The sequence below is a fragment of the Nuphar pumila genome, chromosome 15, assembly GCF_984573655.1.
Source record: "Nuphar pumila chromosome 15, dmNupPumi1.hap1.1, whole genome shotgun sequence".
In the NCBI taxonomy this organism is placed as follows: domain Eukaryota; kingdom Viridiplantae; phylum Streptophyta; class Magnoliopsida; order Nymphaeales; family Nymphaeaceae; genus Nuphar; species Nuphar pumila.
In genome coordinates this window covers 1,122,870-1,146,990 of record NC_143263.1, presented here as the reverse complement: position 1 = coordinate 1,146,990, position 24,121 = coordinate 1,122,870, and the positions used below count along the sequence as shown (strand labels likewise).

Here is a 24,121-nt window from a genome sequence, read left to right as displayed (position 1 = left end):
GGACAAACTGGACAATCTGTCATAAACAAGACAACTATATTTTCTGTCTTGAGCAAAATGTTGTGTTCTAACTTGGACAGGGAGTCAAATACACCCTAACTGTCCCATGCATCAGCGAAATTGGATCTTGGGCTTTCAGCTTGACACAGGACACCAACGACTACGTGAGTAACCACCGCGATATGGTTCTGACCAACTTATTATTGTAAAAACATTTGATCACTCATCACTTGTGTAAAAACAAAATGGACATGAGAAACAAAACTTAAAATGATAGTTTAAAAATGCACAATTTGATATCCAAACCATCGATGATTTGGATATTAAATTGAACCAGAGGTGACCCGTGTATTTTATATGTACTTTGAGTGAGTATAAGCTCCATAATATGTGTCAGTTTTTTTTTTTAATTTATAGCCCTAAGAAACTGCACCCGGCATGAAGACTTGGTCGCACTTGCTCAGCCTGTCATACTTACTGTTGTCATGCCGGCAGCGTAAAACTCTGAGGCTTGGATGTCCCCGAGACCTATGCTATGCGTTGCCTTCAACAGAGAGGCGACGCCCATGAGAATCGAACATTAACTGCCTGGCTAGCAGCCAAGGCCCCAACTTCACTACGCCAACCACCCTTGGGGCAATATGTGTATCAGTTTGATATTTAGTTTAGTTGACTCAACAAAATCTAAACCTGAACCCGAACAGGTTAACTAGTTATATAGGTGAGTTTGGGTACACTTGATGCGTTGGATGCCCGACCCGCTGACAAACACGATCCGCACGTGCAGGTGCAGCCAAGATTCCTAATAAAAACCCTCGTTTCGTTAGAACGCCTCCCTATCTGCCACATCTCTCTCTCTCTCATCTGTCTTCTTCATCCTTTCATAGTTTCGAAATCCTAGCCCCAATCATCGATTACGTCAAGGGAAGATGCATATAAAAGAGTGGAAGATCTTCCGTCACCTGTTCTTCGATCGCATGTGAGCAATCGTGAGCGAAAAAAGAATAAGCAAAGGGATCGGTGGATGCGAAAGATTTGTGAAGCGTAGGCCGTTTGGGGCTTCAATTCCAGTTTTCCGGGCGACGGAGTGCTGCTCCGTCCCCGTAGCTACAGTTTCTTGCTCCTTGAACCCAATGGAGGGGGCTCTCGGAGACGCTGGCTTTTCTGGGGAGTTCGAGGCATCACTGAGGATTGAGGAGGCGAACGGAGATAACCGGGTAGATAGTGCGGGCTCTGCCGAGGGCGAGGTCGAGAAGCCGTGTGCGTGGAAAAGGACGGTGACGGACGACAATGCAGTTTGTTCGGTAATGGGGGCGGAGTCGTGGCCTCCGCTAGCTGCGAATCATCCAGACGTGGGGCAAAACGGTGGTGGTAGCAGGGAGGTTTGTCTGCCGGATTCCCCTCCGCCACCGGCACAAGGGCAGCCAAGCCGGCCTATGCAGGTTGGTTTGATTTGTTCCCTTTTAGGGGATTCTGTGTTTCTCCATACTTGTTTCCGTCTGTTTGTTTGTCTATTTTGGTTCGTTTTTTCTAGTTATTACCTTAAACAAAATAATGTATTGAAAGAGACAGCTTTATCCTCATTGTTATTTTCTGTGTTCTTTTATATTTACACGGGGACTGAATTATTCATGACGAAGTGATTGGGTCTGCTTATGATAAAAAACAGAACCCACGACGATGAACTTAAGCCCTGGAAGTTGGGCAGAAAGAATCATGATCGACTATTCTAGTACTCTTTGGCAAATGCTCATATTTGCAGAGGAATTTGTAGGTGCCAAAAAGTTCATCCTCCTAATTGTTCTAACCACTTCATAAACTCACCGTTTACCCTATATATGCAATTATTATTGCTTATTTACTAAAACGCATACGATGATACTAATTAATTCAACAAAAAATACTTGTCTTTTTAATCGTAAATGTTGGTGCAATCCTTTTTTTGGGGACACTTGCACGTCGAAAAGTCGCGGGTGCATGGTGTTTCCAGCAGCATCTGGCACCGACGACTTGGGCATCTAGAAGTGTCTGTATAAAACAGTGAACTTCTGGAAGTTTGTACTATCTAGCTTGCACACATACTCATGTTTGATCTTATTTACCACTTTCAATGTGATGAGGCTGGAAATTTTGCTAGACTAAGATGTGAAAGCGGTAGCAGCATAACTATAAGCCGTACCAGTATACTAGCCTGTCCACTACATTTGGGCTCTAGAAAATAAATAGCCAATTGAAAAGTTGAGATAACCAATTTTTGTTAGGATTCAAATACTGCAAGCAATCACAACCATAGATATCTAATAGGCTATGTCACATGGGTGCGGGTACGGCGCAATTTCAAAAATTTTGGACACAGGGACTCGGCTATATATATATATATATATATATATATATATATATATATATATATATATATATATATATATATATATATATATATATATATATATATATAAGACTCGGTCAAAGTTGTGCCCACTAGGGGACAGGTGATGAGTTGTGAAGCCTGATTCAGGGTTTTTTTCCTTACAGGAGGGGGGGGGGGTCCAGGGGGGCCGCCCCCTGGCGAGGGGGTTATAGGGGGGCAGCGCCCCCCCCCCCCCCCCCCCCAGTTTTTTTTAAAAAAATTCTGTAGCCCAGATTTAAAAAAAAAAATAAATTCCAAAAAATAGACCAAAATGACCCTGGGTGCATTGACCGCACCCAGGGTCGGGTTGACCGAGTCCGAGCCGCACCCGTGTCCGCACCTGTGTCGGTGCGTGTCGACGCGGGTGCGTCGACCTTGGAGCCGAGTCCGTGTGACATAGCTAATAGGTTATGATTTTTTTTTTCGGAAAAGAAAGTTAATAAGGATAAACAAAGAAAAGGAAATAAAAGAAAGGTTGCTTAAGCACTGGCTCTGGTAGGCTGTGAATCTTCTACGAAAAGGATGAGTACCCTTTTGGGAGAGTTATGCATCATTAATTAATATGCAAGATTTTTTTTTGGAAGAAAAAATCAAGGACAAAGCAAAGTTGAGTTTGGACTAGGATGCCAAACTCAAACGGCTGTAAAGAAATAATTTTTTGTCATGGCTACACTTCTGCTTTTATATATTGTATAAGATGTGGAAGCCCTTAACGAACAACCCGATGCACCTAGCATGTTTGATTTACTCAGTTCAATTTATCCTACCCTTCTTCTGGCGCCTAGCCACCATGACCTTGGTTGTCATTGCCCAGCCAGATCGCACTGGTGGAGTTGTAGAGAGCCACTTGACATGAGAAATGTTACTAAGGAGATTCATGCTGATATTTTTTCTTCATTATCATTTTGTTATTTTACATTTCTGGTGGAAATTTCAGTCAATCAAAGTGCCACAGCTGATGTTATCTCCCTTGTTGCCTTCTTCCAGGGGCCAATCCATGCACCAAGATTGAATGGTTATGGTGGTGGTAACCGTTCTCATAGGTACTCACATGTGCACCATAAGCCAGGTTCAAAGCGTAATTATCCTGCAAATGACATGGCTCCTTTTGCCCCTCCCATGCATTACCCTCCTCCACATATGCAACCTGTTTATCGTATGCCCGTGAACCCTCCACATGCTCCAGTTCTAGACTATGCTTTTCTGACTGAGCCCAATCAGATGACTCCTTCTGAAGCTCACATTGTAAGGCCTGGATACAATGTGGCCGTGAGACCTTTCAATCGACCTGCAGCAGGAATTGGTATTGATACCTACAGGAACTTTCAGACACCAATTCAAGGCAATCCAAATGCATACACAGGCAATTTTGACAATAGAAGACATGCTTCCCAGGAGCCTTCTGGCTGGTATAATCATCCAAGGCATCAGCAACGGCAGTTTATTCCCAGTAACATGCCCCCACATGTTGGTCCACCACCTTTCCCCGGCCAACATCCTCCCTTCTACTGTCGACCCCAACCATTTATGAATGCACCACCTGGTATGGGCATTGAGTTTTGTGCTTCCCAGTTTGCATTTCTATTTGTCTCTCAGTTGCTTTTACTTGCTTCTTTTATGCTAAATGTTATCTTTTAAGTTGAAAAAAGTAACGAAAGTTAGAACTGTTGGTAATCTTTCCTGTTGCCTTTGTCTTTTTTTCTCTTTTTCTTGTATTGTGAACATGCAATGCAGCTCCAATGTTCCGTGTTTCACCAATACCTTATGAACAAACTAGTGGTCCACACTATTTTGCTCAACATAATCCCCCTCCCCCTCCTCCTCCTTTTCCTCCACGACCATCACTTCCTTCGCCATCACCACCTCCTCCTCCTCCAGCTTCTGAAGCTAGCACCCAGTCATCTGATCCACAAGAGTTGAAGAGTCGGATAATCAAACAGATAGAGTACTATTTCAGGTGAATTTCTTTCCTGAAAGCTAGTTTGTGTTTATACTATGTTTTTCTGATATGCTGGAATTGCTGTTTTGCCTTCTTTTAGGAAGTAGTGAGCTCTGCTATCTGATTGCATTTTTCATATAAGCCTCTTGAACTAATATGCAATAGTTGTTCAGTGCAGAGAACTTGTGTAAAGACAGGTTTATGCGTAGCATAATTGATGAAGAAGGGTGGATCCCTATAAGTCTAGTTGCAGGCTTTAGGCGGGTTGGCCTCTCAGCAGTTTACTATTGCATGTTTTTTTTCGACATTATATGCATCTTCTTGTTTACTTTAGGGCTTTCTTCTTTGTTTTTTAGTTTTTGATTTCTTTTGATCCACGTTCATGTACCGTTATGTGATTCAAACATGTTACTGTTTTGAAATTCATCATGTATTTTAGGTTCTAGCCATGACAGAAGATATCAGAGTAGTTATTGATGCACTGAAGGACTCAACCGAACTTGAACTACGAGTGAGTCATCCAAAATTTATGATGCCCTTGACTTTAACTTCAAATGAAAGTGTGTTTTGATGTGCCATCTACTTTTCATGTTTTCTCTGCGGCCTGGATAATTCGATCTTCTTGCTAGGGAGGTATGATGAGGAAAAACAAAGACTGGGACAAATTTCTTGGTCCCTTAGCAGATGATGGGCTTCTGCTATCTTCACGAGCTTCACAAAGCCATATGATTAGAACGATATCTACAGGCATGAAAGATGAATTGCTGGAGGCAGTTGGAGAGTTTACAGAACAGCATCATAAAGCTTTTGATAATTTAAATAATGGCAGATTGGAGGTAGCTGATGTCGTTGCCAAATCTCATCATGAAATGGCTGATAGTTTGAGCAACGAGGCCTTGGATAGTGTTAAAGTGGTTGCTGCGGAACAGCATCATGATACTTCAACCAGTGAGGGTCGCAGTGAAGGTATACTATTGCTGCATTGTTCTGAAATTGAGACAGCATCTGCAACCTCTTCAGCGAATGCCATTGAGAGAGTAGTATCTACTGATAGACAAAAGACATCTAGTAAAAATTCAGAAAGTCAAACATCTAGTTTGGGAGGGAATAATGGAATTGGGATGTCCATTTTTAGTGAGTGTAGCAAGCACCCAAGTGACAGTCTTCCTTGTTATTCTACTAGCAGAGGTTTTTGGGAGGAATCTAGATGCTCATCAACTACGAATTCCTTGGATCGGTCAGAAGTGGTGACTGATGCTGTCATAGATGATCCTTCCATGTATAGTGGGGACCAGAGCACTTTCTTGCTTGATGAAGAGCTTGAATTGGAGCATACCAACAGAAGGGATCATGTTTCATCTACTAGGAGGTAGGTTTATACATTCTTTTTTAATTTGGATTTTGGCTTTCTGGCGGGGAAGAAGGGTTTGGGGGGAGGAGGGGTTGGAGGAGAAGTGAAGTAGCATCACAGAATCTGCTTAAGTATGCTGAACTTCTCTATATTGTATAAATAGATATGTTGTTGTTTAATAAAAGAACCTTACGAGTGGGAAGAACAGGATGTTCAAATTAGTGGAACTCCTCTCTCTCTCTCTCTCTGTGTGTGTATGCACATGGCGTTTAAAAGCCTCCCAAGTCTCCATGTGCCTTGTATTTATGCAATAATGCATAACAATATTGCAAATCAATGATCCAACTTGAATCATGTGTATATCATGCAATTTCACAAATTGAGTCCTAAGGAAAGCGTGTTGACTGGGTGCTTTACATGTACTAACAGATAAATGCAGGATTTTGCTTATCAGAGTTCTTAATTATATACTGTATGCTAAAAAGCCTCTTTATGAACTTGATTGCTTTTGTGTACTTTCTATAATTTATATGCGCATTAGTTGCATTACATATGTTGATATAATATAGTCTATTTCCTACAGAAGAGAAAAGGCCATCATCCGGATAGTTACATTGATATATTGGTAATTTGGTTCCTCTTTGTTGTACTTAACTGATAATGTATGCATTATACATGCGTATGCCTTTATCCCACCACAAAATTTCCATGTTTAAGAGTTTACATATTCTGTTTCATAATTTTACCTATGCTAAACATCTGAACCATAAAGATAAGATTGCTAAATATCTGAACTGATGATGTCATAAACATTGGAAACAAAATTGGAAATTACATAAGATAATGATTATAAGATGACATTTATTTAATCCACGACATTTGTAATGGTCTGTGACTCTGTCCTATCATAGAAACACTCATATTGCATCAGAATTTCACTACCAGAGAAAATAGATTTACATCAAAATGATTAGTGAAAAGCATGTTTTCTTTGTAAACAAACCATACTAAGCAGTGAGCACTTGTATAGGGTAAGTAAATAACACCTACAACTACAACTTGTAGGTACTGTCTCTTTTTTTCAAGGTTGTAAGTATCATATCATTACCCGTATTGGTCGGGCCCAAATTAAGATACATATCTTATCATAAAAAAATCATAAATCTTTAATAAAAAAATCATGAAAAACTAAAAAAAAATTAGTAAAAATTCTAAAAAACCCATAACACATGAACAAATGCTGAATTGCATAAAATACAACCATAAAATGACATGAGAATTTATGTCTCTATGAGCTGCATAAGAATCATCAAACATAAACTATCTCACAAGAACAATGCAAAATATTAAATATCTTGTAATTAAGAACATGTAACAAGACTCAATACTTTCATATTACATAAACAAAAACAAAAACAAAATAACCAAGTTTATAAATACTTAACAGTTAAATAACAAAGTTTTTTAAAAATATACCCTCAATCATCATCATCATCGTGATCATTATTTTATTCTTCTTCTCAGACTATCTCAAAAATAGTGAAAATGCACTCTTACTAAAGAAAACCACAAAAGCCCTCTACCTTGTGCATGGATTGACCCTCAAATCGCTCTCACGAGGCCTAGGGTGCATGAATACCCCTCTAATGGCCTCTACACAAATGAGGGAGTCACCCCTCAAGAGGTCTTAAAAAAAACGTTTCGGTCCTTTTTATAGTGAGCCAAAGGTGTATCGTATGATACATCCTTAGGGATGGCAGTGGACCGTAGGGAAACGGGGCTTCGCCCCGCCCCGTTTGGACCGGGGATGGAGGACATGAAACGGGGATGGGATGGAGGCTTGGATGAAAGTTAAAATCAAAACCCGTGCAAGGATGGAGGCGGGGATGGAGGGCATGATTTTGAGACGGGGCAGGGGTGGAGACCTTGTCCCCCGCCCCCGCCCCCGCCCCGGTCCATTGCCATCCCTATACACCCTGTATCGTACGATACATGACTGTATCATACGATACATACAATACACACTTGTATCACGATACAAGTGTGTAACATATTGTTATTTTACATAGTAACGATGCGTATCGTACCGCATATGATACTTACAACATTGTTTTTTTTAAATTTAAAATTAAATAATGTAGGGAAGGAACCACTGATTTTTTAAAGTGCAAAGAGGTGCAACATTGACCATGCCTTGTTCCGACATCCTTGGTGTAGAACTCCATGGTACTCTCCCTTTGCCCATTGGGAAAGCTTTCCTTTATGCTTTGTCTTGTTTACAGGATGCACCCCCAGAATTTCGAACTTGAGATGTCCCTTCATCTTAGGACAAACCTAGTCACCCTTAGCCAGGTCAGTGGAGCCCGTATGGGCTATTAGGTACTATGGTTGTATCAAATATAAGTTCAAATTACTTGCGTATGTGTGTGTGCTCTCGTGCATGCACATGCGGCTTTTGTGTGTGTGTGTGTGTGTGTGTGTGTGTGTTCATTTATGGACTTATCTTTGGTATCTCTTGAGGACACCATACTCTCTTCTAGCACTATTGATATGTTTTATAAATCTAACCATGCAGATGTGGTCTCCGTAGTCTTTGTAGTGGAGAACATGCATTAAATTAGAAGGTATTGATGTTTTGAGTGTAGACAGGTTTTTAAGGAACTTAAAAGCCAACAACCACACAATGCACCAAAACTTCACAAAAAAATTGAAACAGTTAGATCTGGCACATGTTTCTTACTAAACAAAATCTGATTAACTGAGCCATCAGTGACTTTTTATTAGAGATTACAGTATCATAAGCGGTTCCATAGTAAGCTCTATATATACATGTGCATGTTCACTTTTCTTCGGACCACTTTTCCTTCTCTCTATTTTGAAATTTTTTTGTTTGATAACACAAGAAAACTTCACCAAGTCTTCTTATCAATACCAAGTTTTGACATATGATCATGGTGCCTTGTGTTAGTTGGTACCTATGTCACATGGGTGCGGGTGTGGGTGTGGGGGTGCGGCACTTTCAAAAACCTAGGGTGCGGGGGTGTGGCAGGGGCAAAAATGTAAAAATTATATATATATAATTTTGAAGTTTTAACAGTTAACAGTAACACTATTATATATAAGAGAAACCTTGACAGTTTCAAGGTTGGCATAGTCATGGCATAGTTAGATAGACCATTTTCTTAGTCAACTATATGTCTTGGACTGGTCAAAACAAGGGTACATTAACCAGGTTATATGAACATATACATGCTTGAGTGATTCAATGTAACTTTATATTTCTAACATTAAACCTTCCGCAGCATGTGTCATTAAATGAGTTATGAAACGAACTGCAGCATAATTATGACCATGCAACATAAACTAAAATCGAGTACAAACACATATAAGCATACACCTGTACGAAGAGCAACCAGCAAAAGAACTTGAATGAAGAGAATACCTTGTGTTTCTTGAAACAGGAAAGTGAGCAACTGCACCTTAAAATATTGACAAATCAATAACTTCTGTAACTTGGTAGATCTTATAATCCTATGAACTGAACTTAGATAATGAATCAATCCCAAAACAAATAAATTAAACCCATTACATGCCCATTGTTAAGACATATGTAATAATACATCTATATATATATATATATATATAAATATAGATGTATTTATAGATGTATTCACCATAATACCCGATAGGGGTATTATGGTCTTTTCACAAGTACCCAATAGGGGTACTTGTTTTATTTCTTTCCTTTTTCTGTTTTTTAATTTTTGTTTTTTATTTTCTAAAATTGCTTTTTGGGATACCAAAAGGGGCCCCACAATGGAGTCGTTGGGGCCCCCAACGGTCACAACCCAACGACTCTATTGGGAGCCCCTTTGGTCTCCTTTTCTTATAAATAGGGGGACCCCCCCTTGTATGTTGTATGGCTCTTAGAGAGCTCCTCTTCAATAAAAGAAATATTCTTTTATGTGTGTAGCCTTATTATAAGGCCCTTCGTATATCCCTTGGTGGATTTTTTCTCTTGTGGTTGTTTCATTTGTCCGTGTTGGACATTGTGAATGCTTTGGCATTCTTAAATTCTTCCGCATACTTCATTACATGGTATCGGAGCCATACGATCTTCTAAGGTAAAATCGTGTCTCTCTCTACTTCTTTTCTTTCTCACATCTTCATTTTGTAGCAATGGAAGTCAAGATCGATCTATCATTCAAACTCAATGGAAAAAATTACATGATGTGGGCATCCGCAATGGAGAATAATCTTAAAGGCAAGAAGCTTTGGGGTTATGTAATGGGAACCATTCCGGAACCCCAACTTAAGCTCATAAAGATGGAAGGAGATCAAGAGAAAGCACTTGAAGGCGATGCTCGTCTCAAGGCCATTGAAGATTATAATCACCAAATGGAAGATTGGGAGAGCAACCATGCAAAAATCCTAGCATGGTTTATGAATAATGTCGAACTCAAGGTATGTGCAAATATTGCAAAATTCCGCCGGGCAAATGAAGCTTGGTTTTTTATGAAGGGTATGTTTACCCAAAAGGATCTTGCAAGAGCTTATTTTTTGCAAGAAAAAGTAAGAACCACAAAACAAGTTGACATGAACATACAAGATTATTATAGTGCTCTAAATCCTTTGTGGGATGAATTGGCTCTTTTAGAGCCTAAATGGGTGGCTATGGAGGATGTGGTACTAAGACAAAAACAAATGGAACAAGATAGATTGTTTCAATTTTTATTTGGGCTTCGTCCCGAATTTGAACAAGTTAGATCCTCACTTCTCCATAGATCTACGTTTCCTCCCTTAGAAGAGGCTATTGCCGAGATTACCCAAGAAGAGACTAGGCATAGCATAGGTAAAAGCATAGAGGAAGTTCTTGCCGTATCTAAACCCGACAATCATGTTAAAACATACAAACCACCTCATTTTGGTAAGCAAGGGAGTGGTGGAAGAAAAATGATTATATGTCATCATTGTTATGAGCCAGGACATATTAAACCCGTTTGCCCAAAGCTAAATGGGGCATTCAAGCCAAAGGTGGCTTCCGTTGAAGAATCATCCACCAAAGAAGATGATGGCAAGAACGGGGATCTCAAAGATACTCTTGGACAAATCTTCTTAGCTCTCCAACAAATTCTAAAGGCTACTTCTTCCACCTCCGGTGCCGCCATTGCCTTATCATCACCTCCCGGTACGTACTCTTGGATTTTAGATTCTGGAGCCTCTTTTTACATGACTCCTCATGAAAATGCATTAACCAATGTGCACACCAATTCAAAAATATCTTGTGTCTCTACGGCCGATGGAACTTTTCTCAAAATAAATGGTATTGGAACTCTTGATTCTAAAAATGTTCAAAATTTTCTTGTTCCAAAAGTTAGAATAGTTCCTAAATTAAATCTTAACCTCTTTTCCGTTTCTCAAATAGCCGACCATGGATGTGAAATATCTTTCTTATCCCAAGGGTGCTTTGTGCAAGATCTCCGGTCCGAGAAGCGGATTGGGCAAGGCCATAGGAAGGGAGACCTTTATTTTATGGATAACTTAATACTTCCAAATACCTCATTTTGTACTTATGTCCAAGACAAAAATATTGAAACTTGTCATAAAAGGCTTGGACATCCAAGTTACTCTAAAATGTATCTTTTTCCTTTTGGAAACAAGTTTTGTAAAGAAAAAGATATCAATTGCAAAGATTGCATTTTTGGAAAAATGAAGTCTACTTCTTTTCCTATTAGAACCTTTGTGACAACAAGACCTTTTGAATTGGTGCATTCCGATGTATGGGGACCATCTCCGGTTTTATCCAAAGGTGGTTATTCGTATTATGTTACTTTTATTGATGATTATACTAGATATGTATGGATTTATTTTCTTAACTTTAAATCGGAAGTTTTTAACTTCTTCAAAGAATTTCATGCAAAAGTTCAAAATCAATTTCAAAGTCAAATATCCATTCTTAGATCCGATTCGGGTGGAGAGTACTTATCAAATGATTTTCAATCATATCTAAAACAACATGGCATTTGTCATAAAAAATCTTGCCCAAGAACTCCTCAACAAAACGGTCTAGCGGAAAGAAAACATAGACATATTTTAGAAACCACTAGATCCTTACTCATTTCTAAAAATATTCCTAAAAGTTTTTGGGCCGAAGCCGTGTTAACCTCCACCTATTTAATCAATAGGATGCCATCTTCAAAATTGAACAATATCTCTCCTTATGAAAAAAATTTCAATATGACACCCGACTATAATCGTCTTCGTATTTTTGGGTGTAAATGTTTTGTTCTTTTACATAAAAGAGATAAATTGTCACCTAAAGCAATAGAATGCATATTTTTAGGATATGGTGAAAATCAAAAGGGCTATAGATGCTTTGACTATAAGAACAATAAATTATTTGTCTCCAAAGATGTGACCTTTTTAGAAGATGAAAATGGATTTGAAATTTTGGAAAAACCAAATGAAATTGATTATATGTTTATCAATGATCTTTTAGAAGACTCAAATGATGACCTTTTGAGTCATCCAGAATTTTTAGAAAATACTCATGATAATGGTGTATCACCAACTAATGGTGACAATCTCCAAGTATACACTCGGCGTGAGGAAGCACAACCTATTAGTGCTTTAGAAAAATTCTTGCGGCTTAATGAACCCCTAGAAGAAACCTCCCTTAGGCGTTCTTCTAGAGAATCAATTCCACCTAATAGGTTTGTCTCATATGAAACTCTCTCACCTAAATATAGAGCTTGTCTAATTGCCTTGCATTCCTACTATGAACCTTCCCACTATAATCAAGCAAAAAATATTCCTCATTGGGTTGAAGCAATGAAAGTTGAACTAGATGCTTTAAATAAGGCTAAAACTTGGGAAATAGTTCACCTTCCTCCAAATAAAAAAGCTATAGGATGTCGATGGGTCCTCAAAGTCAAAACAAAAAGTGATGGTTCCTTAGAACATTATAAAGCTAGATTAGTTGCTAAGGGATATTCACAAGAATATGGCATCGATTATGAGGAGACTTTTGCCCCCGTGGCTCGCATGACAAGCGTTAGAACTCTAATAGCGGTAGCATCATCTAAGAAATGGCCTATATTTCAATTAGATGTTAAAAATGCCTTTCTTAATGGTCAGTTGAATGAAGAAGTATATATGAACCCTCCGCCGGGAATTAATGTTAACCAAGGTCACACTCTTCGGTTATTAAAAGCTTTATATGGTCTTAAACAAGTATGATAGATTTAGTGCTATCATGTTAAAATTGAGATTTCGTTCATGTTATACTGACACTGCTCTTTTTGTTAAACGTGCAGGTAATAGTATCATCATCCTTCTGCTTTATGTTGATGATATGATCATCACTGGCAATGATGAAAGTGGTATTCTTAATGTTAAAAATATGTTAAAACATAATTTTGATATGTCTGATCTGGGTTTTCTCAGGTACTTTCTTGGTATAGAAGTAGCATACTCTCCTCGAGGGTATATATTGTCACAGATGAAGCTTGCTGCAGACATATGTTCCAAATCTGGGATTTCAGATGACAAAAAGGTGGAGACACCCGAGGTTATCAATGCTAAACTACGACTGGAGGATGGAGTTCTGCTGGATGATCCTACGCCTTACAGACAACTCATCGGCTCCCTCACCTATCTGACTATCACCAGGCCTGATATTGCTCATGCTGTGCACTCTGCAAGCCAATTTCAGCATGCTCCTACATTTGTGCATATGAGTGCTGTGCTTCGGATCATTCGATACATCAAAAATACTTTGACTAAAGGGCTATTCCTATCCTCACTCTCTTCCTTAGATTTACTGGCTTATACTGATGCTGACTGGGGAGGAAACCCAAATGATCGAATCTCAACTACTGGCTTTTGTGTTTTCTTAGGAGATTCGCTAATTGCTTGGAGATGCAAGAAACAGCAGAAAGTCTCATTATCGTCTACTGAAGCAAAATACAGGGCTATGGCAACTACTACAATGGAGCTTGTGTGGCTTCGAAGTCTTCTTCAAGATATGGGAGTTGAAATTACCGGTGCTTCGAAGCTTTGTTGCGACAACAAAAGTGCCATCTATATTGCCAGCAACCACACATTCCATGAGAGGACTAAACATATTGAAATGGACTGTCATTATGTACGTGATGAATATCTTCGTGGGACAGTTACACTGCCATACGTCACTTCAGAATATCAACTTGCAGATTTCTTTACCAAAGCCCTGCCTGCTCCTCGCTTCTTGTTCCTTCTTGGCAAACTTTCGGTTATCTCCCCGTAAAGTTTGAGGAGGGGTGTTAAGACATATGTAATAATACATCTCTATATATATATAAATATAGATGTATTCACCATAATACCTGATAAGGGTATTATGGTCTTTTCACAAGTACCCAATAGGGGTACTTGTTTTATTTCTTTCCTTTTTCTGTTTTTTAATTTTTGTTTTTTATTTTCTAAAATTGCTTTTTGGGATACCAAAAGGGGCCCCACAATGGAGTCGTTGGGCCCCCCAACGGTCACAATTGTGACCGTTGGGGGCTCCCAACGACTCTATTGGGAGCCCCTTTGGTCTCCTTTTCTTATAAATAGGGGGAACCCCCCTTGTATGTTGTATGGCTCTTAGAGAGCTCCTCTTCAATAAAAGAAATATTCTTTTATGTGTGTAGCCTTATTATAAGGCCCTTCATATATCCCTCGGTGGATTTTCTCTCTTGTGGTTGTTTCATTTGTCCGTGTTGGACATTGTGAATGCTTTGGCATTCTTAAATTCTTCCGCATACTTCATTACACCCATAACATAGCAACACATTTTAAGCAATGGTTTATAGAACGACTTTTCAAAAAGATGAAAGTAACATTTGACCTTAAGTCATCAAGCACAAGCAACTAATAAAATAGATTGTAAACGAAATAAAAAATCAAGAAGCTCCACAAAACCCATTTTAGCATAGAATCAAAAGCCCCAAAATCAAAGTCATAGATCCTCCAAAAATAAATACAAATTTCATTAACTATATACCTCTATAGCATCATCAATTCATCGAAAATTTTTGGAATGCCCAAACCCTAAATAACATTATTGAAAAATTTTGGAATGCCCAAAACCTCCAAATAATATTATTGAAAAAATTTCAAAATGTCCAAAAAGCCTATAAATAAAAAGTTAAAAACCCTAGATGCTAATGACCCACATATAATACAATCAGAGAGAAGAGAGACAGTGAGAGTGACGAAGAGCGAGAGACAGTGAGAGTGACAGAGAGAAGAGAGACTATGAGAGTGACAGAGAGAAGAGAGACTGTGAGAGTGAGAGAGAGAGAGCAAGTCAGAAGGAGACATACCTGAGAACTGAGGAGGAGCGGCCGGAAGGAGTCGGAGATCGTCGGCATCGGCATCGGCTTCAGCTTCAGACTTCACAACGATTTTGCCCTAATCCTCCTTCTCTCACTCGCTTTTCATCGGGAGAAAAAAAAGTCTAAAAATTGGACCTAAATGACCTTGGGTGCGTTGACCACACCCAGGGTCGTGTTGACCGCACCCAGTGCCGCACGCGCAAGCGCACGCGCACCCGCGTCGCGTCGCGTCACGTCGATGCAGGTGCGGCACCTGCTTTGCCGAGTCCCTGTGACTTAGATTGGTACTTGGTACCACAGATGGCATTTCAGTAAATTTAAAATGAGTAAGTCATTTTTAATTAATAGATTCTCTGAATATTAATTTTGAAAATCAAGGATCTCTGTTAGAAAACGTAATTCTTGTGGACTAGAAAAGACATTCTTAAAAGGAGTGTGGGCTGGATAAGCACCCAACTATGTCACATAGATAAGGCAACCAGGCAGCCGTACCCGTGTCAACATGGCATGACACGGGTACCAGTACTGGTACCAGACGCAGCAAAGGATGCTGGTTCGGATCGGGTCAGGTCCAAACCTGACCCAAACCATTTTTCTTTTTTGATGTTGGTGCAGGGAAGAAGAAGAAGAAGAAGAAGAAGAAGAAGAAGAAGAAAATAAAGAGCAGGAGAAGGAAAGGAAGAAGAGGAAGAAAAAAAGAAAGCGGAGGAGAAGGAAGAAGAAGACGAAAGAGGAAGAGGAAGAGGAAGAGGAAGAGGAAGAGGAGGAGAAGGATGACGAAGACGAAAGAGGAAAAGAGGAAGAAGAGAAGAAAATAAAGAGCAGGAGAAGGAAAGGAAGAAGAGGAAGAAAAAAAGAAAGCGAAGGAGAAGGAAGAAAAAGACGAAAGAGAAAGAGAAAGAGGAAGAGGAAGAGGAAGAGGAAGAGGAAGAGGAGGAGAAGGATGAAGAAGACGAAAGAGGAAAAGAGGAAGAAGAGAAGAAGGAAGAAAAAGATGAAAGAGGAACAAGAAGAGGAGAAGAAGAAGACAAAGGAGGGAGAGGAAGAGAGAGAGAAAACCCTCTTCAACCTCCTTCCAATTTGCAAGAGAGAGAGAGAGCAAAAAAAAAGGGAAGGCACCTTCCCCTTTGAGAGAGAGAGAGAGAGTTTGGATCTGGATCGTATGTGGATCCAGACCCAAACTCTTTCCTCTCTTTTATATATAGAGAGGAAATAGTTTGGGTTTGGATCGTATGTGGATCTAGACCCAAACTCTTTCCTCTCTTATATATATATAGCCATGTCCCTATACCAGCATTTTTTGAAATTGCCATGTCATACCCTCTGTACCCTTACCGCACCCGCATCCGTACCCGTACCCATGTGACATAGGCACCCAGTGATATAGGTTGTCAATTTCACATAGGCAGTGCCTAAGGAATACATTGGAAGTGAGAGTAAGGTTCAGTGGTGGGGGAATCTGGTATTTTATATTTCAATATGGTTAGCTTGGTGAACATGTTAAATGTCCATTAAAATAGTGGTTACTAACAATAATAGTCGTCACTAAGAATTGATCTGTGTGGTATTTCCAAAAAAATGGAAAAAAATACATTGTGGCCCTAATGATTGAATTGATGATCTTTTTAAGTTTTTACTCTATCATTTTTTTTATATTGGTTTTGAACAAATTTCAGTTATTTCTCTTCTTATAGGAACAATGAAGATGATGATGATATGGATGTCAACGATCATGATGTTCAAAGACTTGTAATTGTAACTCAGGTATGGATGTCGAAACTTTGTACTGTTCTGCTGGTAAAACATTTTAGAATGCACATAATTATTTCTTTTGACGTGTGCAAGCCATTAAATCGATGTTGTTTCTTGTGCATGGAAGTATGACGTTTGTGGATTAGGGGGATTTGCCAATAGCAGAATCCGATCCGTAAAAGATCCAAGTAAAAGTAGTATGTGGACCTTGGTTCCTTGGTTGATATAAAAAATCTTCAAGTGGATCCACAATTGGTAATATGGTTTTGCTAGGTGGGTCTATAGATATATCATGTTGGATCTAATCCAGTCTATGTAAGTGGATAGGAATAGGATTTAGAGATGAGTTTGGGGTGGTAGGCTAAAAAGTAGGGTTTGGATTGGACTAGGTGGGTTTAGAAGGGTATTTGGGTTCAAATGGATCTGTTTTGGGTGTGCAGGGCTGTCGGCCGATGGCACAAGGTATCGCTAATGGAGGCAGTTGATGGCCACTAGTTGGCTGATTTCCTACCGGCTTGCTTCTCATTGTGGGGTGGTTGAGTATGAAGGAAACATGGGAGAACCAGGAGGCCTAGGCTGTTGGAATAACTGGCAGGAGCCCCATTGGCTGGGTGGAAATGGGGTCGCTGATCCCATCCACTGGACAATTGTTCCTTAGACAGATTCTGGTTATCTTGAGCCTCTCCTATGGCTGTCATGATTGTAGAGGAACAGAGTAAAGGGGCAGCGGGGTTTCCGTTTGTATTCTCACTCATCGTCATTGCCGGTGGTCCAGAGGTTGGAGAGAGCTTTCCAGCAAGTGGATCATAGGGCCCCTGTCGGTTCCAATCAGTGGCGGGTTGCTGGCCTCCTTCTTGGCTGGGTATTCTTCATGTTCAGGATTTGCATCAAAGAAAATATCAATGCCACATTGGTATTATGTTTCCTTGCTGATTCTCTGATGAATATTTAAGTGTTCTCCGTTGATGCGTCCTCTTGTTGTTTTCCTGGTCTCAGATAGGCTTGAATGAGGCCAAACAGATTAGTATGGCTTAGTCCAGTTGTTGAATGGATCATCTACAGGTGTGGAGCTTATGCATGTCATGTATCTAGCAAATAGCCATGTGCTCAAATTAACAATAATTCAATCTTCTATTATGTAAAATGTAAAAAATATGAAAAGTGGTTATGGTGGTGGGAATGCAATATAAATATTCTAGGGACGTCACTTGTCATGTCAATGGACCACTCTCATGTTACATAATGATGTCTGTCCCCAGATACAGACAGCAATGTGTCCTATTTTTCACAAGTTGATTTTGCTGTCTACTGCAGAACATCAGAACCAGGGAAAGCAATAAAGCTGATGGTAAGCCAAAGGCCATTACCACTGAGTTTGTGACCACAATCAATGATGGTCTTTATTTTTATGAGCAGGTTGACATGTTTTCACCAGTGTCTAACTTATTAAATTCTTGAATTGTCTGCTATGGTAATTTATCAGACTTTTGATGGGGTTAGGTTCCACTTGAACAACTTAAGAAATTTTAACCTGTTTCTTGCAGGAACTATGCACTAAGCGTAGTGTTGAAAAGTGTCTCTCTGGTATAGAAATGAAAGATGGAGATTCTAAAGCTTGTAGTCTTATTCCTGGATTGGTGACATCAAAGCTTAATGCAGTCCCCAGTGGGAGCAGTGGCAATGAAGATAGGCACGCTAATGCTCGTAGGAGGAATAAGGTCATAAATAAGTTCCATTCACAGCATAATCAGCGGTTATTTCCTGGCAATTTTAAGAGCCATAATGCTGGTCATGATCTACATGGTCTTGTGTCTGAAAGCCCACCAAGCAACTCAGTTGGGTTTTTCTTTGCGTTGTCACCACCTGAAGGCTACAGGTGGGTTCTCTCTGTTGCAGTTATACAGTGTTACAGTTTATTTAATTTGAGATGTTGTAAAGATAATTTTATTACTGTGTGATTGAATTTTTTGTCTCAGCTTGACATCTTCAAAGCAAAGCACTTCTCATGGTAGCTATCCAGCAAGCAGTGTGATTTCTGGGAATAGCCCACCTGTTGGATCTGTGCCAAAGTCCTTCCCTCCATTTCACCATCCAAGTCATCAACTTTTAGAAGCAAATGGTTTCAAACAACAGAAGTAAGTTGCATTCTTGGATTGATATGCACTGATCTTGGGATGGAATAGTGGTCTAAGAGGGCCTCCGGGGCCTATTTCTTCAATGTATATTACATAATGCACTTAGCAGTTTCATGATGGTTCTTTTCTTTAGGTATTTGAAGTACTGCAAAGGTTCTTTAAACGATCGTAAGAGAATGGGGATTGGTTGCAGTGAGGTCAGTTATGTTTTCTGTCCTTGTTGTCTAGGAGATTATATTTGTGTTCCTCCATAGCTTTTTAATTAAAGCTTTGAAGTACTGCAAAGGTTCTTTAAATGATCGTAAGAGAATGGGGATTGGTTGCAGTGAGGTCAGTTATGTTTTCTGTCCTTATTGTCTAGGAGATTATATTTGTGTTCCTCCATAGCTTTTTAATTAAAGCATGGTTGCATATATGCATTTTTGTCCATCGGTTTGCAACACAACAAACTAACACATGCACTATTGGATCTGCATCTTAATGATTTTGTCCCATTGTCATTACTAGTGGCAATTCTACAGACTATGACAATTTTGAGCATGAGTCAACTGTGGTTTTCCCTGCATACAGGACATTGTAACTGCTCCCATGAAATTCTTGCCACCTCTTTTGTGATTTTATGCAATTTGAAAATACAAAAGCCTTCACAATTACCTTGTCATGACTTTGTGCTTGATCTGGTCTAACTTATTCTTGCAATGTGTTTCATGAATGCTAGTCATGAAAGTAGGCAATTTTCATGTATTAAACATTTTGTTGTGTAGGTTCACTGGATGCATAAAATCATAAAAGTTCCTTCCTCTTGTTTTTTTAGAGGAAAATCAGAAAGCTCCGTGCAATCTTAAATAATTAAAATAGGATGACTGTAATATGGCAATCTAATTGGTATGTGAAACAGAAGCCTGTGTTAGGAATGGAAGCGAATGCAGATCTCACATATAGGTCTACAACAAAAACTTACAGTGGTGGTCTAAATAAAGGATCAGGCCACTCAGTGCAAATAGAATTCAATGCCTGAATTGATTTGAGACTTAAAAGATGTACCGGTTGAAGTTCATATATTGCATCTAATAACCTGTTATCTGATGATCAGCATCAAATAAATATGGCTTGCCAATGTCATAACCATAGTCACAAATCCTGTTCTTGGGAAAATATCAGAAAGGGACAATCTTGTGATTTGAAAGAACAAGTTTTCTCTGAAAAAGTCTCAAGAAAATGTCATTATATATAAATATATATAAAAAAAATGAGAATAGTATACAAAACTATGGAAAAAGTATTTTTATCACATTAATATCGGGTTAAAAATGCAGTATTTTAAAAATGTTGTGTTTTTTTGGGTATAATATCGTACTTTGGAAATATTGCGATAAATTGAGATATTTTCAGCTTGAGTGTTCCATTCAAGGGGGAAAGTTGGCGTGTTGAAGAATGCCATATGACATGGACATGAGGAAGAAGAGGATGATTTTTGAGACCTGGGTTATGGAATTGGCACAAGCCAAGGTGCTATAATGTATTTTATTTGAACACTGAAGAGGATTACAACAACAAGATTGAGACACAAAATGGGGAGAGCAGTTGAATTCCATGGTCACTCCAAGGTTTTTCCTGTTTAATTTTGCTGCATTGATTTCTTAGGCATTGTCGTTGGCTTGACATCAAGCAGAAAAGTTACGTGGATGCCATCTCAAGAAAGGTCTTGGTAAAGCCTGAATCTTCAATTTTGAGCCCGTTGAAATTGGTCTTGTTTATTGGCTTAGGTTGGACTGTTGGACTGCTGGAGTAAGTGGAAATATTTTAGGAACCACAAAGGTAGTTTGTGGTGTGATAGATATTCTTTGTAGCCAATGGGCATAAAGAGGAAAATCAGAGGTCTGCGTTCCACATGCATTTTGCTTTTTCTTGTGTATCTCTATTTGTTAAGGATCTACATTTATGTGAAACTATTTCACCTCATCATATGCTGCACTTATACCATCTGATCTCTATCCACACTGCTTTGTATGCCCCATGCTCACCTGTAGCTTCTCCTTTTGAGCTGCATGGTCGTAAAACTTTTGGCTTAATCGTGCAGAGTATGTATACCACACACACACACACACACACACACACACACACACACACACACACACACACACACACACACACACACACACACACACACACACACACACGAGATAATCAATCCTGAAGTCATGTTCAAGCCTTATATTTTGATAACCTTAGGGAGAAATTTAATCATGCTGATAGTAAAGCACCTTTACGCAGAAAGAAATATGCTTATTGTGTCACTCGTAATTCAACAAGTTCTAATGCTGCTTTATAACTTATTTGTATTACCATCTCAGCCCTAGATGAAGCATGTCTTCTCACATGAGAAAATTTGTGGTCTAGGGCGAGTTGCTATCTCATGGATATTGCTGTTTATCTCACTCTCTTGATGCAGGATGGGTGAATTGTAAAGTTTCATCACTCATCCTTGTTACTCTATTTTAGAGTATGTTGATGGATTAATGAATTGTCATAAACGTGACATGTTCTTTTGGTACACAGGAAATGAATACCCTGTACAGGTTTTGGTCCTATTTCCTGCGGGATAATTTTAATCGCTCGATGTACAATGAATTCCGGAAGTTAGCACTGGAAGATGCAGCTGCTAATTATAATTATGGAGTAGAGTGCCTTTTCAGGTTTTATAGGTATTTATGGTTTTTCTCTTTTTTATTTTGTTACTTTTCCAGTAAACAAGATCAAAGTCATCACTTTGGGATCAAATGAGATAGCTGGATGGTTAGGCCACACTATCATAACCGCCGTGTCTTGGATTTGAGCCCCACAGGGTTATCTCCCAGCTTGCCTATCAAAAAAAGATAAAATTCATTAATTCAGCTTTTATCAACTACAGATGCATCAATCTGGGATATGCTTTCATAATCAGATTTATGAACTCCATCAGAGATGCTATTATTTCTAATAGTGCTCATGTACTGGCAATTAGCAACCGTTTGTCCAATATCTAAGGATTGCAGTTATTTGATCTTCACCATCTTTCTTAGCATTTGTTTTTTGATGGTTTTGCCTGGCATTTAATTTTTGAGGATTGTCCACTTCTAGCTATGGATTGGAGAAGAAGTTCAGAGGAGGCTTGTACGAGGATTTTGAACAACTGACACTTGAGTTCTACCATAAAGAGAATTTGTATGGTCTTGAAAAGTACTGGTAATTTTCATATCCCAGTTATTGCATCTTCATTTTCTTATCACACGGGCTGTTGAATTGCTGGTGTGCCATAACTTGTTGGTGATATCTGAATCTTTATAATACATTCAAGTGAATGTTGCCAGATCTGGCTGTGTCTGAGTCAAGTTTCTTGGTCGACTTACATCATTGACTTAGTTTGGTTGGTGAAACCTCGTACTAAGCCATTGAGTCCATTAGCTTCTTTGCTTTGTTGCAACTCATGGCTCCAAATCTGTTGTATCTTCTGTAGTCTTATATCTCTGCTTGCCTAAGTCTATGGCCTACTTCTTAGCTGCAATTTTACTTGTTTTTAAGCTTGCATTCTTGCAGCAAGTGGGAAAGTTTCAACGAGTGACTTGCCATCTGGGGCTGCCCTTTTCTTTGTGGTTACTTTTTTCTCTATATCTGAATGCTAGTCCAGCCTTGTAACAAACTTGATATGCCACCGTCAAATATGACCACCGACTTTGCATAACAGCTTTCTGAAAAAATTTCAGGGCATTTCACCACTTCCGAAAGGACAGGAGGCCCCTAAAGATGCACCCAGAGCTGGAGAAGTTGCTCAGATATGAGTACCGCTCCCTGGCTGACTTCAGGGCCAAGTTGGAAGTGGCGAAAGACCGTAGCTGTAGCACTGATGGTGCTTCCAAGGATGGTAGAGATAGCAGTGAGTCTTCAGTTTCAGTTGAAGCCGCAAACAATCTCGGTTTGGTGGAGGAGTTGGAAGGCTGAGCTGAGTTTCAAGCAGAATGTCTGAATGAGGTTTCAATTTTGATTTTTTTGTATTTTTCTCCAATTCTTTCTTCTTTCAAGTCCTCTGATAATGGTGAAGATTGAGTTGAACGAGTGACTCTGATTTTTTTTTGCTTTGGAGTCGTTGGTTCACCTTGACTTCATTGTACATAAGAATAATGTTGGATGAACGGTGAAATTGATCAATAATATATTTGATTTGATCAATTCAGTTTTAGAGTTTTTTTTTAGATTTTTGCTTGTTGGTTTATGGATCAGGCATGCCGATGGGCGGTTCCAGCTGTGCCTGGGCTCAGTCCACATGTAGCATATGCTGTGGACTATGGACAATGGCTGCTGTTATAGTGCTATTTGGCTCAAGGCTGTATCCAGGTTGCTGGTTGTGGTCTTGGGTATCAGGCAAAAATAAATTTACCAGCCAGTAAAAAATGCTAAATATCAACAAAAATTTCACTTGTAAAAGTTTGCTTTCTAGTTTTAATTACTTTTTCGTGATTTTTTGCCCATAAAAACGCTATGTCACGTTGAAGATTAAATTTCAATTTCTTATGAGAAAAAAGTTCATGTTATTTTAAGAAGGGGTCGCACATCTGCCTCTAAAGGGGGCAAGGCGATTGCCTTAGAACAGGGTTATAGGGCTAAAACTCGATAGGATATGGGTCAGATCATATTGAATCAGATGCAGCATGGTAGGGTTGAATCTGGATAGGAGACATATACGGCAAAAAATAATAAAAACTAAGCTTGTAACATGTAAAAAATGAAATCAGGTTGGATTTGATCTGAGTACCAATCGCATCAAACCTAAAATACTGATCCGAATCAGCATAGCAAATCTGATCTGAACTGGATCTCAGATCTTAATGTAAGGATCCAAATCCTAAAATAATGTGTTGGATTTGGTTCTCGTATTCAATTATAACAGATCCATTCGCAGCCTACCTTCTAAGGTAGTCTGCAAAGGGATCAGATATGGTCAGATGTCCGATCCAGTCCTGCATGTTATTTCCAGATTTGGATCTTTTTTGTAAAATTCAAATGTTCATTCGAATCAGATTACTTTCAGCTTTGGGTCAGTGTTTTAATTCTGATCTGGAATTCATCCCAATCAAAATACGACCCAGTTACATTTTTCACATGTAAATGGCTTGTTTTTGTTCTGTGTTTTTTTTGGAT

The 24,121-nt window shown here is 39.2% G+C and overlaps 1 protein-coding gene across 1 annotated transcript; it reads left to right on the top strand.

The window, feature by feature from the left end:
* The first annotated feature begins 897 nt into the window (after positions 1–897).
* On the top strand, positions 898–23,102 carry LOC149814055 (uncharacterized). Its single transcript, XM_089989867.1, has 13 exons — positions 898–1,442; positions 3,395–3,950; positions 4,142–4,364; positions 4,520–4,610; positions 4,786–4,857; positions 4,976–5,715; positions 16,754–16,823; positions 18,356–18,687; positions 18,788–18,946; positions 19,080–19,143; positions 21,506–21,651; positions 22,067–22,171; positions 22,690–23,102. Exons 1-13 carry the CDS (start codon positions 1,134–1,136, stop codon positions 22,922–22,924), a joined length of 3,102 nt encoding a protein of 1,033 aa, XP_089845993.1. The 5' UTR covers positions 898–1,133; the 3' UTR covers positions 22,925–23,102.
* Positions 23,103–24,121: the final 1,019 nt, after the last annotated feature.

What these genes read in the sequence shown, in the direction of transcription:
- LOC149814055 (XM_089989867.1), top strand. Translation starts at nt 1,134, where the DNA reads ATGGAGGGGGCTCTCGGAGACGCTGGCTTTTCTGGGGAGTTCGAGGCA. An exon ending in TAGTTGCAGGCTTTAGGCGG is followed by an intron (nt 4,611 to 4,785) that starts GTTGGCCTCTCA and finishes CATGTATTTTAG; the next exon opens with GTTCTAGCCATGACAGAAGA. An exon ending in TGGGGATTGGTTGCAGTGAG is followed by an intron (nt 19,144 to 21,505) that starts GTCAGTTATGTT and finishes TTTGGTACACAG; the next exon opens with GAAATGAATACCCTGTACAG.